The 18,507-nt window shown below is 45.8% G+C and overlaps 1 protein-coding gene across 1 annotated transcript in view; it reads right to left on the bottom strand.

Moving 5' to 3' along the window:
• Positions 1-18,507, bottom strand: part of NAA25 (N-alpha-acetyltransferase 25, NatB auxiliary subunit) — a 55,047-nt gene that overhangs the window by 28,856 nt on the left and 7,684 nt on the right. The window contains exons 2-11 of the mRNA XM_044673618.1: positions 14,445-14,530; positions 13,534-13,672; positions 12,409-12,527; positions 9,954-10,028; positions 8,716-8,823; positions 7,876-7,954; positions 6,130-6,241; positions 5,681-5,770; positions 4,911-5,083; positions 2,977-3,089 (exon numbers count right to left, since the gene is read on the bottom strand). Coding sequence (XP_044529553.1) covers positions 2,977-3,089; positions 4,911-5,083; positions 5,681-5,770; positions 6,130-6,241; positions 7,876-7,954; positions 8,716-8,823; positions 9,954-10,028; positions 12,409-12,527; positions 13,534-13,672; positions 14,445-14,530 — 1,094 coding nt within the window. The remainder of the gene's footprint in view (positions 1-2,976; positions 3,090-4,910; positions 5,084-5,680; positions 5,771-6,129; positions 6,242-7,875; positions 7,955-8,715; positions 8,824-9,953; positions 10,029-12,408; positions 12,528-13,533; positions 13,673-14,444; positions 14,531-18,507) is intronic.

Raw genomic sequence — 18,507 nt, forward strand, 5'->3', positions numbered from 1 at the left:
CTCTGGCTCCTTTACTTCCAGAAGCTCTGCCTTTCTGAAGGAAGCCCCTGATGACATTAGCAGTGTACCTGCTACATCACTTTCCTCACTGATTCAATTCCGTTATGCATCATTTCCTAGAGATCTTTCCAGTTCACACAGAAATCATCTTATTCATCATTCCTTTCAGCACAACAGTATTCCCTCACCAACAGATACCACAATTTATTCAGCCATTCCCCAATCAACAGACATCCCCTCATTTTCCAATTTTGGGCCATCACAAAGAGCAAGGCTATAAATATTTTTGTACAAGTATTTTTCTTTAAGTACAAACCCAGCAGTGGATCAAAGGGCAGGCAGAAAGCCCTTTTAAAGCCCTTTGGGCATAATTCCAAATTGCCCTCCAGAATGGTTGGACCCAATTCACAACGCCACCAGCAGTGTACTAGTGTCCCAATTTTGCCACATCCCCTCCAAAATTTATCACTTTCTTTTGCTGCCATATTGGTTAATCTGCTAGGTGTCCTCACTGATTCAAGATGAAATGAGGCACCAGTGTCTGAGGCCTTGAATGGCAAGGAAATTTGTTGTTACTCAAATTTCCAGGCATGGGAAGCCACTGTGTTGGCCAAGAGTAACTTGACTGTATCCATGAATAAGAGGATTTTAGCAGTGGTATGAAGGATGGATCAGAGAGGAGAGGGTCTAGAGCACACATTCTTCCCTTGGGGTCTATGAACTTGGTTTTAATACCTATTTCAATATACTTGGTTTCCTTGTAATCCTATTTATTTTTATGCATTTAAAAGGTATGATACTAAAAAGGGGCCCAAAGCTTTCACCAGAATGCCAATAAGGGTCCGGAACACACAAAATGTGAAGATCCCTAGAAAAGGTAAGGAAGATCTAGAAGGAAGCTGAGTTTTAGTGCTGAGGGAATTTAAGGAGAAGATGCTCTGATTGAAGATGGATGATGGAGGTCTAGAACTCACAGCAGGTGAGGACTACAGACAAAACTTGGAAATCATGTGAATAGCTGGAAGAAGCAAAGATAGTGAGTAGATGAAGGTACAAAAGAGAAGCATGCCCTAACAAGAGAAAAGAAGGCTGAGGCATATGTCCATATAAGGACCTCAGAAAGAGTGTGGAGAGCCATCTAGAGATGGAGGGGCATGGCCAGATGCCTCTGAAAATGAGAGAACCAGGAGTTGTAGAAGGCAGAAATTAACACAAAATGTTATGATCCAGTAATCATGGATTAAATATCAAAAGGCCAATCAGTCAGTAGACATTTACTAAGCACCAACCACGTCCATGTGGTGCAGTAGCTAGAGCACCAGGCCTGGAGTCAGGAAGACTCATCTTCCTGAGTTCAAATCTGGCCTCAGACATTTCTTAACTGGGTGACCTTGGCCAGTCACTTAACCCTGTTTGCCTTAGTTTCCTCATCCATAAAATGAAAGAAAATGGCAAACCACTGCAATACCTTTGTCAAGAAAACCCCAAATGGAGTGACATAGGACAGATCTGATCTGAAATGTCTGAACAACCACCATGTGCATTGTGCTAAGTGCTGGGGTTACAAAGAGGCAAAAGACAGTCCCTGCCCTCTAGGAATTTACAATATAATGAGGGAGACAACAAGCAAAGAAATCTATAGAAACAAGCAATATAGTATATAGGATAAATAAGAAGCAATTAAAAGAGGGAGGAACTGGAATTACAAAGCCAGTTTTGGATACATCTAATGAATTCCGTCATGTACTGAGGGGAAGGTGCAGAGGTTTCTGAGAACTTGGATCCAGTCTCTGGGAGGGATTCTTTATGATCAACAAAACATCTCTTTTGTGCTGAACAATTCTCCTGCTTTTTTGATGGGCAGGGATTCTTTTCAAACTAAACCCACTGCACTGGGTAGGCTGCCTTCTTTCAGCCGCACCCTTAGCAAGGGCCCCAGTGGCAAAGGCCTGGCTCATTTCTTTCTGTGCCAATAGTTCCCTCAGCTCACTCTGACTCACATACTTGGCATTCACTTTGAAAGACAAGGCTGTTGAGTGTCCAGAGATTTTACCGTTTATCGAATCCCTGACTGAAAATCACCTGTCCCAATTACAGCTGGCATCAGGCAAAACCAGAAAGGCCATTTCAACAAATCTCAGCCTTTAGCCACAGAAAACAGACACAATTCCATTGGGGTCTTTGATGATTCTTGACAAACGGCATAAACAGGGTGATCTGGTGTACAAGATCTGTGTTCAAGTCCTTACCTATCAGTAAAATGTGGGCACCTACCCAGGGTGGTTCTAAAGAGAATCCTTGGAAACTTTAAAGTCAGAAAAAAGGCACATTACTTTTGAACATGTTACTATAGAGGTTCATGCCTAACTAATTAAGTAGAGAGGACCACAGGCTTTTTCTTTAAAATACCTACTTTGTGCCAGGCACTTTACAACTATTACCTCATTTTTTTTCCTCACAACCTCTCTGGGAGTAATAAAACTAGCCCCTTGTTATAGACGAGGAAACTGAGATAGACAAAAGTGAAGTGACTTAACCAGGGTCACTCAGTAAGTGCCCAAGACTGGACTCCAACCCAGTTCTTCCTGACTTCAGGGCCCAGTCATCTGGGCACAGTTCTACAAGCAGCTTTTAGGAATAAATGATTTCCAATTCAGTCTGACACCACTAACAAGGCATGTAACTCCGAACAAGTTACCCCTAATGAGCTTCAGTTCCCATCTTAAGGGTTTTCTGTTCTGACCAGAGTTCCCGATACTTCAGGGAATGCATCTTACAGTCAGGATAAGTCGATGAGGATTCCCTGCATTGGCCATTAGGGCCAAATCCACCTTTCTAGAACTTTTAAATAATTTCAAACACCTTAATCCAGTCTGAGCTATCTCAGAAAAGCTATCAGTCCTCCATGCTCCATTCCCAGTCAAGAGCAGAAACTTTTCAGGCTTGTCTTCATGGCCACCAGCAACCCACCCTTACCTTTGTACACCGTGAGGCTGGCAAGAGGTCAACAAACACCTTTAGGTCAGTGAAACAACAAGGCTTATCTCCAAACTTTTTGAAATATTGGAACATTAACTCTTCTGGATCACCTAGGAGACACAATCACCAAATTACTGGTATGAACATTCAAGGGCATGTCAGAACAGAAGTGATGGCTTTGGGCCTGGGTGCCAGTGAACTGTAGCACCGGAACCAGTCATGGGCTTCAACATTCACACAAGCGGTAGGTGAATGCCAATCAGGAGGGTGAAAAGAGGACAGGATCAGTCCAGAGCAAACCAGGAGACTAAGAAAGGGAGAGGTGACCTGGGAGAGCTCACCCAGAGTCAGCCAGATCTCACCACCACTCAAATCCCACTCTTCTGCTCTGAATAGAGGATTATAGCAGCACCTGCCTTCCAGGGGGGCTCCCACGATCAAAGTGTTATACAAAAAGCTACTGTCATTAATAACAACCACAATAATGTGACAGGCAGCTTGGCATAACGGTAATCATGACAGCCAGCAATCAGGGGTCATAAGACTGACAAAGTGATTTATAGGCATTCCTCACTGGATCCTGGTAGTAAAACTGTGAGGTAGCAGCTGGTAGGATCTACATTTGACAGATGAGGAAACTGAGGACGAAGGGGTTTCATCAACTTGCCCAGAACAGGATAACTAAATTCTGAGGTCTGTTTTGAGTGGAAGAATTTGAACTTATGTCTTCCTGACTCCAAATCTAACATGATATCCTGAGCCATCCTCTCTCTCATGCTTGCAGGGCTTTCATCAGGAGGCTTGCTTTCAAATCCCACCTCTGAGACTTAATGGCTGGGGGGGCCCTGGGCCAGTCAGGGTTCATGTCCCAGATAATCTCTGAACACGATAGGTCAGAGATGGCAAACCTTTTAGAGACAGAGTGCCGGGCCCCGCCCCATCCCTCCCAGAGACTGAGGGCCACGCCCCTTCCCCCCCCTCACCCCAGATAGGGGAGGGAGAAGGCACTCCCTTTGGGCTGCTGGGCAGAGGCATGTGTGGAGGGGGGAGGAGAGTGGCCCAAGTGCTCTGCTCCCCTCCAGCTCTGTGCCACACTGTGAGCTCTGCTCCCCTCCATCCTCATCACAGGAATCACCTTCACCACAGACTCAACAGGCTGCCATCTGTGCCGTGCTTTCATGCAGCCTGTGAGCCCCTCCCCACCAGCATCTTACACCTGACAGGGGAGGAGGAAGCACTCCCATTGGCTGCTGGGCAGAGGGGCGGAGAAGTGAGGAATGTCCTGAGGCACATGGAACAGCTCTGCCTGAAGTCCCTCTGGCTTTCTAGTAATGAACTCTAGCAGGAAACTGCAGGCATGCCCACAGGCTCTGCATGCCCATTTGGCACACGTGCCATAGGTTCACCATCAAGGCTCTAAGTCACCCACTGACGCACGGAAGTTTCCTCACTGAGTTCACCACAGAGATCACAGGACTAGATCATCTGCCTTCCTCTCCCCAAAACACTATACTTAAGGATTGCAAACCTTAAAACCGTAAACATCATGTCCAAATAATAACAACTAATCAGCATAATAAATTAACCCCTTTCTTTGCAACAGTTTTTATAGTGCCTCTTAAGTGCTTCAATTTTAGGCAGGGAAGAGAAGGTGGGGAGAGGGAGAGGCCAATAGAAAGATGGGTGGCAGGGTAGAAAAACCATGGATCTCCAAGCCATTCTGTCAGCCCTTGGAGTGAGGGTGATTCCTCTCTGGCAACAGATATAGTCCCCTGGTCATGACTGGGTGATCTTAAAATGAATTTACATGCCCAGAATTCACCTAAGCAGATAGCAAAGGTGGCAAAGGGAGATCAGTGTGGGCTGGATCCCGTAGAGATGACTCTAGTCCTGGACTCCCCTTTGCCCTGACCCCACCACCTGCCTCTTACCCAGTTTGTACTCGTCATCTTTCCAGCCCTGATGCCGCAGGCGGCGAATGAGCTCCAGCTTGGCCAGGTGTGGCCCCCGAAGGTGCCGTGTGTTCTTTGCCTCTTCCAGGATCCTCTCTTCAATGAACTTGACAGCTTCTTCAGCTGAATAATGTACTTCTCCTTCCAGAGAACTGAGGAAAAATGCAGAGACACACAGATCATTGGGCCTCTTTCCTCCTCCCAGCCCAGGGCCCCAAGGATCTGGCTGCAGTGATCAGGGAGCATGCTGTCCAAGGCTGCCTGATTTCTTTTCTTTTTTTTTTTTAAACCCTTAACTTCTGTGTATTGGCTCATAGTTAAGGGTGGGCAATGGGGGTCAAGTGACTTGCCCAGGGTCACACAGCTAGGAAGTGTCTGAGGCCGGATTTGAACCTAGGACCTCCTGTCCCTAGGCCTGACTCAATCCACTGAGCCACCCAGCTGCCCCCTGCCTGATTTCTTAACAAGCTTCACTGACATTTCAGGTTTGCGTTCCTCCAGTGTGTCACCCACAACCATTGGAAAGATTGTCTGACAACGTGAACAACACTCGGCCCAATCATGCCCTTCACCATCAAGCTCACTGTGTCCACTGTCTGAAACATGCCTATCGTTCTGCTCATGGGCAGCAGAGCAAGGAGAAGTGTCATGGTCCCAGCAACATCAGGCTCAGCTCCTGATGCCCAAAAGAAGTCTAAGGGCTACTGTCCCTCCTGCCCCCCACCAACCATGGAGACAGGCCCACTTACTGTTCTCCTTCTGCAGGAGGGGTCCAGGCTTCACCAATGAGTTGAAAGATGGAGTCAAAGTAAGTCAGATAGAACTGCCAGTCATCTGAGCTAAAATAAAAGAAGACCAATATGGCAGGACCATTAAAGCAAGCACTAGCTACTTGGCCTTGGGGACCATGACCCTGGTTCTTTTCCACAGCTGGATGAAAGACTGGAGAGGGGGAAGATGGCATGTCTCATCAGGGGCTCCCAAAGCAAAGGTCAGCTGTCGCTCACTCCACCCCCAGGAGTATAGGAGCACAGCCCCTCTTCTTTGCTCCCATGAAGCTGGCCATTCTTTACTTCCTCTCTTTTCTGCCCCACCAAAGATTGGCAATCCTTCACTCCCCCTCTTCCCTGCCCCAGTGGGGAGGAGGCACCACAAAATTTCAGCCCCTACCTCCCAACCAGGTCAAGCATAGACTCACTTCTTTAACAAAAGCCTCCTTGACAGTGCGTTGCACTCAGGCCACCGGCTCAGCTTCTTATACATGGCCATACACTTGTTTTCTCTGCTCTGGAGCTCACTGGTCAGCTTCTCTACAAGCAGAAAAGGGATTCATTTAATCAGGTTTCCTTTCCTAAGAGGTGATTGCCAAGGTCAATGTTCCTGCTGCAAGGGGAATGACATGGAGCCTCCTTGTGAACAATACTAAGGAACAGGACCCCCCAATTTTCCTAAAACCTCTACTGATGAATAAGCTTCCTTCTCTCCCTTTATCATCTATGAAAGAGCAGGAACAAGAGATATATTTCTTGAAAAGGACAGACAGTTCACTGAGCTGGGCTGGTAGTTAGACAAAGTTCACCTTCCAGGCAGAAATATCTAGCTTTGGCTAAAGTTATAGAAGGTAGAAAGATGGAGGAGAACAAGGAATGAGAAGGAGGGTGATAACCAGGGGGAAAAAAAATGAATCCAATTCTTTTACAATTACCAATTCTCAGAACTGAACCTAGAGAAGAGAGGAATCCAGAGCTTTTGGATAAACTTGGCAATTTACCCTTAGCACAGTTTGGCAAAGAAGGTTAGAAAGGATTTTAATGCCGGGGCCCAGAATCATAGGATCAGCTAGAAATCCCTTAGAAATCTTCTACTAGAGCCTGCATGAAAGGAGCTCATGTGGTCACCCACCACAATTGGCAGACCTCCTCCACCAGAGTCAAATTCTCTTATTTTCCACTGACAGAGAAAACATGACAAAAAGCTACCATGAATTCAGCAATGCTCTTCCATCAATTAGGAATGTCTCTACACTGAGATATGTCATGAGAAGGCATTTCATGTGATGACTGACAGACCCATAGTCTTACAGAGTCCCTGGCAAACAACCCCCTGACTGTGCCTTCATTAGTCCACATGGGATTGTGGCATTAGCTCTGACCGTAAGACTGGGCCTGATTTAACCTTATTCACAGCCTGAGCATTTGCCTCAAGACAGAATAAAACAGATCACAAGCCAAAGACATCATAAAAGCAGGAAATTCCATGCCAAGGCCAACCCCTAAATGATATCTCACCATCCATGGGCTACACTGCTGCCAGGAGGGGAAGAAAAGATGCTACTTAAAAAGGGCAGCACAGGCCAGGCCCAGAGCACTGAGTCAGAGGCTCCTGGTTCAAATCCTATCTCTGAAATCCTATGCAGCCTTGGTCACTTGATTACCCTAAACTTGTTCCCTCCTATAAAACAAGGAGATTGGATTATAAAGCTCCTGGCAGGGCAGCTGGGTAGCTCAGTGGATTGAGAGCCAGGCCTAGAGACAGGAGGTCCTAGGTTCAAATCCAGCCTTGGACACTTCCCAGCTGTGTGACCCTGGGCAAGTCACTTGACCCCCATTGCCTACCCTTACCAATCTTTCACCTATAAGTCAATACACAGAAGTTAAGGGTTTAAAATTAAAAAAAGAAAAACTCAACTAAAGCTCCTGGCATCCCCTCTAGTGCTATGTTATATTATGTTCCTGTGAAAATCAGTCCCCAAGAAAGGAACCAGCCATATCATACTGTACTGTGCTGAAAAGATTAGTGTTTTTTGTGATTGCTGTTGCAACTACATTACTTAACTTGTAATTTCATATTAAAGGAAATCCAGCCCTTTTAGTGAGAGAACTTAATGCCAGTCTGAAGGCCCACCCACCCCTTCCCCAGTTCCTGCTGCCCCACATGTGGTTACCTCCTAGCTTTCCTCTGATGACATCCAAGGCCTCCTGATACTTTCCCAAGCGCTCCAGAATCATGTAATAAAGCTCAACCTGAGGAGTAAAACCCAAAAGAAAATGGAAACCAAAAGATGCTTTCAGAAACAATGGAGAAGCAATCAATTCTTGGGATTCCCAGAAGACAAAAGACAAATGCTACTTTCCATCTAGAGGAAATAGTCTGCGAATGACCCAGAGGTCTATGGATGATGAGGAGATCCTACTCTGAGGATCAAGGAAAACCCATTCTTGAGGCCCTTATTGGCCCCCAGGGCTCTCTCAGATATAGATCACATGCATAAATCATTTTTCAAACTTTTGAATCCTCCAGTGAGGCTGGGATCTCATCAATGAGGGTCACCTGAAGCAATTGCCAAATATTTATAAAGCACCGACTATGGTTTAGGGGTGGGGAGGGCATGTGCTAGGTGCTAGGGATGCAACATTAGAAGTGAAATACTGGCATGCTACAGGATCTCAAACCATGCTACTTTGTGGAAAGACTTTAGTGGCAACAGGAACACTGAAGGCCACTCTGGCCCAGTGGTAACAAAAAAATCATGATGCCATACAGCTAGCACTTTCCAGTACTCTTCTTTCCTCTGCAGTATGATCATTTCCATTCTGACAAATGAGGAAACTGAGGTTTGGTTTCCTTGCCTTGCCTGAGATCACAGAGTCAATAAGCACCAAAGCAAAAACGGGAGCCCAACACTCTGACCCGCCTCCCCCATTCTAGGCCTCTCCTCTACATAGTATTTGCTCTGTCACTCCCCAAGTTGTACATGGAGAAAACTAGACCTCTGAATACCTACTTCAGCCTCCGCTTCTATCTTGTCCTCCTTGACCATTCTTTCCACCATTCTCTCAGCAAGGGGCAAAAACATGGTTTTGGAGAGGTTCTCATCCTGTGCGGAGATAGACTGAGGGAAAGGAAAAACATTGAGCTGTCACCTGAAGTGTCCTAATTTAACTAGATGCTTACTCTGACCCAACTCTGTCTCTAACAAAAATCAAGCAATGGTGACAATGAGCTATCCTCACTGAGATCTGCAAAGCACATCCAATTAAAGGGTGGTTTTTAAGCTTGCCAAAAATACTCATGATAACAGATTTACCTTAGGACTTCTTTAAATAGCGAGTTCTCCTAGAACACAAAATTCCCCAGAAACATTTATTTTGTAAATGGAGGCACCCCTATATAGTGCTATTCTGGAAGTCATAAATTGCTTTTCTTTTGAATTGTGTTTAAGAGGCAGTCAAGTACAGCTGAGCTGGACTAACTCAGCAAAGCCCAAGACGAGCCATGTGGCCACACACTAGTCACTGAACTTTGTCAACCCACCCCCTCATCTGTAAAATGGAGCAGCAGCAGCTGCCTCAGAGAGTGGCCCCAAGATGGAATGAGCAAACATGAACTCTGATCCTATTGGACATTCATCAGAATACCTCTGCATGTGTGGCACTTTGAACATCCCTCTTTGGCAACTGTGTTATGACCTAGTTCCTAGTCATACGGCATTACCGGAAGACCTCTAGGAATCCTACATATGGTCACCAGGGCCTGTTCTCCCCACCCCCCACATGAGCTCACTGCTGGCCACCAGAGACTGTCTACTTAGGAACGAAGTATACAAACTTGGGCAGGAAGAGATGCACTCAGGGTCAATGAAGCTTTTTACCCAACTGTTGGCTGGCTAATTACTTAACTTCCGAAAACTCAAAGACCCAGTTAGCTTTCCCTAACCCCTTCTCTTCCCCAGTCCATCCAATGCATTTGTTGCTATGACCCAGGGCAATTATTTCACTGGATATTAAAAAGTACAAGTAGAAAAGAACAAACTGGACATTAAAAAACAAAACTGGGTCTGCTAGTGAGGAGAAGCAATAAAAACTCTGCCTGGGAAAGTACACAGACAATACTCAAGGTACATCTTTGAAGGAGGCCTTACCCAGATACCCTACTAGAAGAACAATTCTTGTGGGCAATAACAGGTTTTAAAAAGGAAATCAAAAACCAATCCCTCCATCCCATTCTGAACCCCATACTCACTTGCATAATTAAACTCATGACAGACCAAAAATAATAAGGGTTTTTGGGTACGATTTTATAAAGTGCCATTCCAGCCTGAAAGAGAAAAAGATAGTCTTTAACTTAAGAAATTTCTCTGACCCAAAGAAAGCCCTCAACAATCTCTGCACCACCATGATAAACTCCTCACCAGTAGGAAGCCCATCCAGCCCGGTATTCCTCCAGCTGTTCTGAGATAGGCTGCCATCTCTCCCTAAGCAACCACCACCTTCTGGCTTCTGGATTTGCCTAAACAAACCCACTCTACCTGAGATACTGTATTGTTATGAATCCAAAAGAAAACAAACATGGGAAGAGAATGGTCTGGAGCATGAGGTAAGCTGTAGCTAGACAGCCAGGCAAGAAAACACAGGACTCCCAGGTTTCATGGTTCTCACTGTACTGATCCCACTGGTGTGAAGGATCATGGACAAAGCTGAGGAGGGGGGTCTCCCCAAGCATCCCAAAGCCAAAGGAGACAAGAAACAGGCCCTAAACCAGGCCCTCCTATGAACAATGACAGCCAGGCACCTCATATTCCTATGTGAGCATTGGCCTGCCAAGGGTACCCTGAAAGGATTCAAAACCATCCATCTACCAAAATGACTTCTGTTGAATACAATCCCAAACCCAAACCCGAGCATCAGAACAAATGATCACATGAAAATGGAATCACCATCCGCTCTTATAGCCACAAGAAAGCCCAACGCCAGGCTGCAGCCTGCTAGTTCTAAATGTCCCTGCAGACTCCTGACTCTGTATTTATTGGACAATGGAGTCCTGTACCATCACAGGATAAGCACTGGATGGAAAGAAAGTCACTGCTAACAGGCTTGAGTCAAGTTCTGTCCACAAACACCTGAGTACCAAAGAAGATCCTCCTCAGTAAAGCCAAACCGTGTCAGCGATAAAAAGGCAAAGCTAGGCAAGGCTCGGCAGCAACTAAAAATAAAGTGGACATGAGAGCTTTCCTAGGTGAAATTCCATTTAGTATAAAGGTTATTATTTCTTAGAAGTGTGGGGATTTACACTGCCCTAATAAATCAGGCCCCTTATTTACCCGAGTCCTTCACTTTAAAAAACCTGGGGAAATGGGAGGACAGGGGTCCAAGCCATTTTCATTTATAGGCAGTCACTGTTAACCTAATTTGCAAATGCTGAGATAAGCTCCAACCCCCACCACAGTCAGATAGTCTGTGCCCAAGCCACAATAGACCCTGTCAGGATAAAGCCTTTCTGTGTCAGTGCCTATTTTCCGGCTGATACACAGTTGTGCACACACACGCTATCGCCTCTGAATCAGATTTGGAACTCCATGAGGACAGAGCATCGCCCCAATGATCTTTTTATTCCTCACAGCAACGTTTTATGCACAGCAGGTGTTTAACAAACGGTTGATGTGCTAATGGATACAAATTAAAACCAAACTCAAGCATTTCTTTCTGAACCAAAGATACTTTGCAAACAAAGTAAATGAGAGGCAGTATGGCCTACCATGTGTAAAGAGTGGGGAATACAGAGAGAAGGGAGCTACAAGTTCCAACCCAGGTCTCAAGGAGCTCACATTTTAGAAGGAGAAGATAACCCACGTGGGTGAGCTTGGCTGCAGGGTGAAAGGGGAGGCGTGGAAGGCCTACAGGGGTAGCCACAGGGGATGGTAAGACCCAGGGATCCTCCAGACACCTTGGGATGTTAGCCCCATCAGAAGAGTCACCACCAAAAGGAGGGGAGCATGAACAGGAAGGCTTAAATTAGGCTCCTGAGAAAGGAAGAAATGGCAGTACAGCTGTGTGCCAGCTTTGGCAGGGATCCTCTAAGAAACCCATGGTGTCTGGGGAGGTCTGTAGTGGGGTGGGGTGGGGTGGGGTGGGGAGAAGTACCAAGCTTTGCACCAGGTCTGATACCCCAAGATGGGAGAGAGGACCTGGGGTGGCCTGGAAAGGAAAGAAAGAAGCTGGCCTTGGGATGGGAAGACCTGGGTTCAAATACTGCCTTAGATACAAACTTGGTGAGGACAGTTCTCTGTGCCTCCGTTTTCTGTCTGTAAAATGGGAATAGTAGCACCTACCTCAACGGAGTCACGAAGATCCAATGTAAACAAAGTACTCTATAAACCTTCCTTCTTAACAAAAACCAACTACCATTGCTATTAATAAAGTAACATCCTTTTTTCTAGTGGCTTATAAATTCTGCAGCTATGCAGTCAGCTCCTTTATAGCTTTGGTAGGATTTTTGTCCTTTACCAGTGATGAGCTTTCTTGGTTTCTCATGGAAGCAATGGTTCCCAATAAAACAAAAGGAATCAGAGGCCAGGAAAGAGGATGGAGAAAACAGCCCTAGGTGACAGCTCCCTCTTCAAATGCCCAAGAGAAGCAACTCTGCCAAGGCTCTCATCCCTCCACGCTGCTGTGGCTGGTGCCCACCAGCAAGCATTTACCTGCTGCATCTTCTTGTATTCCCCAACCCGCGCGTAGGCCATGAAGAGGTGAGAGTGGTACTCCTCACTGTTGGGGACCTTCTTCACAGCCGCCTCATAAAGCTTGGTGACCAGTTCCGCTGTGACAGAAAAGGGAAGATTTCAGTAGCAGCATTCTTCCCCGTTTGGCCAAAGGGGCTTCAATTCCATGAGTCAAAAAGCATCTATTAGGTGTTGGCGACAGGTCAGGCACTGTGCTGAGGCTTGGGGACACAGGGGCAAACAAAGCCAATGGTGCCCTTGGGAAATGGCATTCTACTGCAGAGGGAAGGGCAAGGAGGATACAAAATCACCTCTCCTCTGGCCATTTAAATTACAAGGAATTCTTTAAACAGACACAAGCCCAGGGTACACCTTAGTCCTAAAATCCAATGGTTCCTCTCCATTTCAAAGAGACACAAAATTATTGTGTAAATGGAATTAGCTCACCCTCATTCATTTTTTAGACTTTAGCCACCAGGAATAATGTCACCCCACCCAACTTAGAATTAAGTGGGGAGGGGGAGGTCTAGGACCCGCAAATCAAAAACAAGGGACTGTCCCCTGGGCAGTCCAAAACAGTATTGAGGTTGCCATTTGTCCACGTGAAACTGGAGGTGGATGCAGGAAGTGATGAAAAATGCTATCTTTTAAATATGATGGTAACTTCCTGTGGGGGGCTTTTGGCGCTTTGAACTTGGTGTTGAAGCATCTCTGGTGAGATCTCAGACTGCTTCCCTTTGAATTGTCACATGGGCAAGTTAGGCTGACTCTCTTTCTCTTCCCTTGGCATTTCTGGAGGCTCTAGCCTCAGGGTGGCCTCTCTTCTTAGAGGAGGCCTTGTGGCTAGAAGCCTTGTTTAATTAACCTCGGCCTCTGAATCTCTACCTGGTTCGGGCCTCTGGTCCGGGCCAGAGTTTTTCTCTCTCTCATTTTCCCTACCTTCAACCTTCCTGAATGTAAATAAACCACCACAAAAGTCATCCTGACTTGGGTCTCTATTTTGAAGTCGAGTTAATCGATTTCTGGAGAATATCTAGTCCAACCATAATAATTCCCATTTTCCCCTCTTACATTATTAAAACCAAAGTAAAACAGAAAACTCACGCCTGTGCATTTCCCGATAGAGAATGGTCAATGCTTGCAGGGAATTGTCATCAGTAGGTTCAAGGGCAGCAACTTCTCGTGCCAGGGCAAAGGCATCATCCTGTTTCCCAGTCCTCTGTAGCCCAATTGCTTTTAATACCTATGGAGGAAGGAAGAAACCAAGTACTAAAAAATGGAATTAAAAAGTAAGAGAAGAGTAGCTAAGCGGCTCAGTGGATAGTCAGACCTAGAGATGGGAGGTCCTGGGTTCAAATTTGACCTCAGAAACCTCCTAGCTGTGTGATCCTGGGCAAGTCACTCAAACCCAATTGCCTAGCCCTTAAATGACTTTTCTGCCTTGGAAAATGATACTTCATATGGCTCCTAAGAGAGAAGTTAAAGGTTGTTTTTTTTTTAAGCCATAGAGAAGAAATAGGAACCCAGAAATTTCATTTCCAAATGTATGTTAATTTGGGAGGCATACATAGGTTGCCAATTAAGATGAATGCAGATAATTCACTTTTTGGTGAATCTGATAGGCCAGTCTTCCCTCTCTTACTGAATATGAATGGGGACTGGACAGGACCTGGTAGCAAATGAGTTAGCAATTCAGCTGTCAAGGCACAGAGGCCATATACAAAGAAAGGAAATATGAGTTTTCTAGCTGTTTTAAATGAAATGAGGGATCAAATCCCCACAAATGAAGAGAAGGGATGGATGTATTATATAATGTGGAGGGGGAAAGAGAAGACTGTACAAAGAAATGCTTAAAATGCACCAGGAGTCTCTCATGTTTAAACCAGGTTAGTCTGAAGAGCCACAAGTGAGGGAATACTCAGGAGGTTAACTGGCAAACAATTCCGGAGTGTGAGATGTGTGGGTATTTTAATTCTGCAAATCAAAAATTACTTTAACTCACCAAATGGACTCACCTTAGCACAATGCAGATCTTTGTGCTTTTTCAGCAGTTTATCTGCTTGTTGAATAGCCAACTTATTATTGCCATTATCAAGATAATCTATGAAAAGGGAAAGAAAAAACGCAAGAGTCAGGGACCAGCAGGGCTACTATTCTAGTGTGGTGAGGGCCACTTTAGTTAGGCAGCAGGGGGCTTCCCTGCCTTGGAGGTCTTCAAGCAAAGGCTGCACAACAATCACTCAGATGTCTGGACAAGGGGGGAGAGGGGAAGGAGGATTCCTGGCCCCTAATTCCCTTTCAACTCTGAGAGTCTGTTACAGAAAACAAGTAGGTGATAGGCTACTGACTTTGAAGAGGATGGAAAGAAATACTACTTTCTGGCCCAGGCCCTGGCCAAGGTCCCCTCCTTAATCAGCCTAGAAGGATAGGAATATTCTGACAACTCTAGAATGCTGTCTATTCTACTATGGGAGGGAGGGGGGGAAAGAGGCTCAGTCACATTGAAATTTAGAAGCAACTCTTCAACCCCACTTCAGACAAAAGGGGTAACTTCTCCCCATAATCTCAGGGCAACAAAGCAGAAAGATGGGTAGCAGAATGGGGAGGGCATTGGTTCTGGAGTCAGAAGCCCCCAAGTTTGAATCCTGCCTGCATGGCCTTAAGCAAGTCACTTCATCACCACGTGCCTCAGTTTCCCCATCTTTCCCCATCAACTCTAGTTCCAATGCAACCAAATGGATGGTTTTGAGCTTCATCTCCTCTCCCTGTTGCTTCCCTTCTTTTCTGGGAGAGGAACTGGAAGCAGAAGGTCAAAGGGACAAAAGCCCCAGGAGGCCAACCAAGAAAACCCAAAGGTGTTGACATCGGAAAACTGTGTCCAACCAATGGCTAAAGTGTTTATGGGTGACAATTCAAGCCCAGGTCACTGCCCAAGGAATTATAGGAAGTCAGCCTTAAGGAGCCTAGATTCATTCATCAGTGAAATACTTCAAGGGAAACTATAAAAACTGCAACATATCTTGTTAGTTGCAAAAAGACCCTGGAAAGATACACTGAAGCATACAGAATTATAACCCAAAGCTCCCTCACAATATATAAACCCCCGAATCACTTCGCCACTTCAACCAGCTACCATTACAACCAGGTAGCCATCACACACCAAAGCACTGGACAGAAACACTGACCGAAAAACAAGCGCCACTTTGAAAACATCACCAAGGAAAACACAAACGCTTCTACTAATTCTGGGGAATGAAAAGCTCTCAAAATGAAGACTTAGTGAAACAAATAAAAGCCACTGGTGAACAAGACAAAGTACGTGCACAGTCCTCACTGCTTCCAGAATTGTCTCTGAGGGGCCTCCAGTGACCCTCAGAGGATGGACAAATTCCAAATTTTTACCAACTACAAAGGCTATTATTTCATCCTCTGCCAGAATCCAGTGAACAGTCATGGTGGAAGGGCAACTTGTCCCTGGACCATTTTTATCTGAACTCCACTAAGTTGAAGACAAGATGGAAAGGAAGGCTGATGACATATGGGCAGCCTGGAATTGTGGGTAAAGGCCAACCCCACATACAAGATAGGTAATGGCACTCATCCCACTTTTTTAACCTTTTGTCACCCCCCCCCCCAACCCTAGGTGCAGGCTTCAGAAGGGAAATCGTAGGTCACAGTGGGACAGACCGCGAAGGCCTGTCCTCATCCTTTCCTCACCACAAGTGTCCTCATTCCAGTTTGAAAGGTGAAAGTGTTGAGGTTCTATCAAGTTAAATGACCTATGGGAGTCCTTCATTGGTGGAGAGATCTCAGCCTAGGTCTCCGGACTCCGACAGACTGGTATTCTCCCCACTATGCCATCATGTACAGATATGCCCCAGAGAATAAACAACCCTGCAAATATCTAAGGCCAAGATGTGAGAGCTAGTCTCCAAGGTGGTCATTTGCCTGCCAGGATGGAACCACTTAACCAGCTGGATGAACAGCATAGGACCACCTGACTCTGAGTCTGCTCTAGGTCAAGCCATGGTGGATACCTTTCATTTCTAAGGACCTCAGTTTCCTCATTAGTTAAATAAGGAGATGGGCAGGAGGTTCTTGAGTCCCCTTTTATCTCAAAACAGTTGATGATCCTAGAGCAAGGACCCCATTGTCTCCCCAAAGATGGATTTGGTGATTCTGTAATAAGGGAGACCTCTTCCTTCTAGCTAGGTATTAACTAGCCAAGTAAACTTTGCACAAACTTGTGAAATATCTACAATTCATTTTTCTCATACTGGCTGAGTTTGAACATCAGTTTGGGTTTAGTCTACAGTCAGAGACTCAAGGCCAAACGAAATTTCTTAGGCCTGGTCCATCCAGGATCAGATCAGATATCCTTGGCCCTAAAATTGCCCCAAAGTGAAGGAGAAGAGTAGAGTCCCACTGAGTTTCTTTCTCCCAGTATTAGACTTCCAGCTTTCATGTGCCTGGACAACTACCAACTGGTCAAAAAAAACACACACACACACACACACACACACACACACACACACGAGAGCATTCTAACCTTAATGTTTATGTAATATAAGCCGTATAACCTAGTGGTAGAACAAACTCGTAACAACTGTTTCTTAGCCAATCATTTTTTCAGACTAACCTACAGACTTGGCATAAATAATTCATTTTCCAATCGCCACGTGCCTTTCCATGCATGCTCCAAGCCAAGTACACAACACTACTAACCAACTCTCATTCCACTAAACAGCTATCTGGTCCTGCTATCTATTGAGTCTACAATAGACTTCCAGAAAAGCTTTCCTAGCCAAATTTATGAATCACCCTCTGCCTTCTAAAGCTGGCAAGACAGAACTGGATTCTGAAAGAGGCTCAACAGATCTCAAAGTTAAACTCTGAACTTTGCTGCACACGAGAGAGAAGAATGGCCACAAGCCCCTTAAACAGCTCAACCACGAGGCAAGTCAAAAGAGAAGGAATATTACCAGGTCATTCTTGCTCCCAGCTTGAAGCACTCCCTAGTTACATGCCAGGGGAAAATGCCATAGATCAGTGAGAGGCGAGTGTATGAGGAACGCTGGTTCAGATGATGGGAGATCCCAGACCTGAAGACCTGGGCTGGACCAGTCGTCTTCTGCTGCTGAACAGCTGCCTAGCCCTGGGCATGACCCTTTCCCTCTCTATAGTATCTGGTATAGAGTTCCAGCCTTGGAGTGGGGAGAACTGGGCTCCAATCCCTCTTCTGGCACCTACTAGGCGTGTGGCCCTAAGCTCTGGGAATCTGCTTCACAGGACGGCTATGGGACCCAAAGGTGACCCAGCACGTAAAGGACATGACCAACCTTAAAGCAAGTGCTCCAACACAAGGTCTGAGAAGGTGGCCAATGGGCAAGACGGGACCCATCCCCAAAGCATTAGTGTCGGTGTAAAGGTATGTGGTTGGAGGAGAAGGGGAAGAAACATCAGGTATGCACATACACCTGAAAAATCTGAAAGAGACAGTTGAGCGAATAATCCCTACTGACTAAAGCCAAATGATTGAGCTTCCGATAGGAAACTCTTTTCCAACTGAGCTAGGGAAAAAAAAAAATCAGCAACCGCAAGCCACGTGAAGAGGAGCTAACTGATATCTGAAATAACCAAAACCCTCATGTGATTTCAGCTGATGAAGCTGGGAATCTGGGGTGTCTGGGAAAAGCCTGTCCCCTTCTTACTCCCCAGCCTCCCAGGTGTCACCACTTCTCTCTGTGAATCAGGTATCTCAGTTCTGCTCTCCCTCCCAGGACACTGTAGGGGAGAGGGATCTCCTTTTTAAAGACACGAATGTAGCAGCTCATGACCAGAAACACAGCCAAGGGTCTCACTAACTGATGCGACTGTCTGGCAAACATTCAGTAACTTGAGGATACTAAAGAACGTTATCTATTCAGCCAAGTTTTCTTCATGAAAAATGGATCCTTTTTCTTTCCTGCAAAGTGCAGAATGTCTTCCTTTCCCAGTGGCTAGAGGGTTTGAGGAGGCCCCCTGAGGACCACGGGGTACAGGGATCCAAAAGCCGTGCCCAACAACTCTAGAAACGAC

Source organism: Gracilinanus agilis, chromosome 1 (genome assembly GCF_016433145.1).
Source record: "Gracilinanus agilis isolate LMUSP501 chromosome 1, AgileGrace, whole genome shotgun sequence".
Taxonomy (NCBI): Eukaryota; Metazoa; Chordata; class Mammalia; order Didelphimorphia; family Didelphidae; genus Gracilinanus; species Gracilinanus agilis.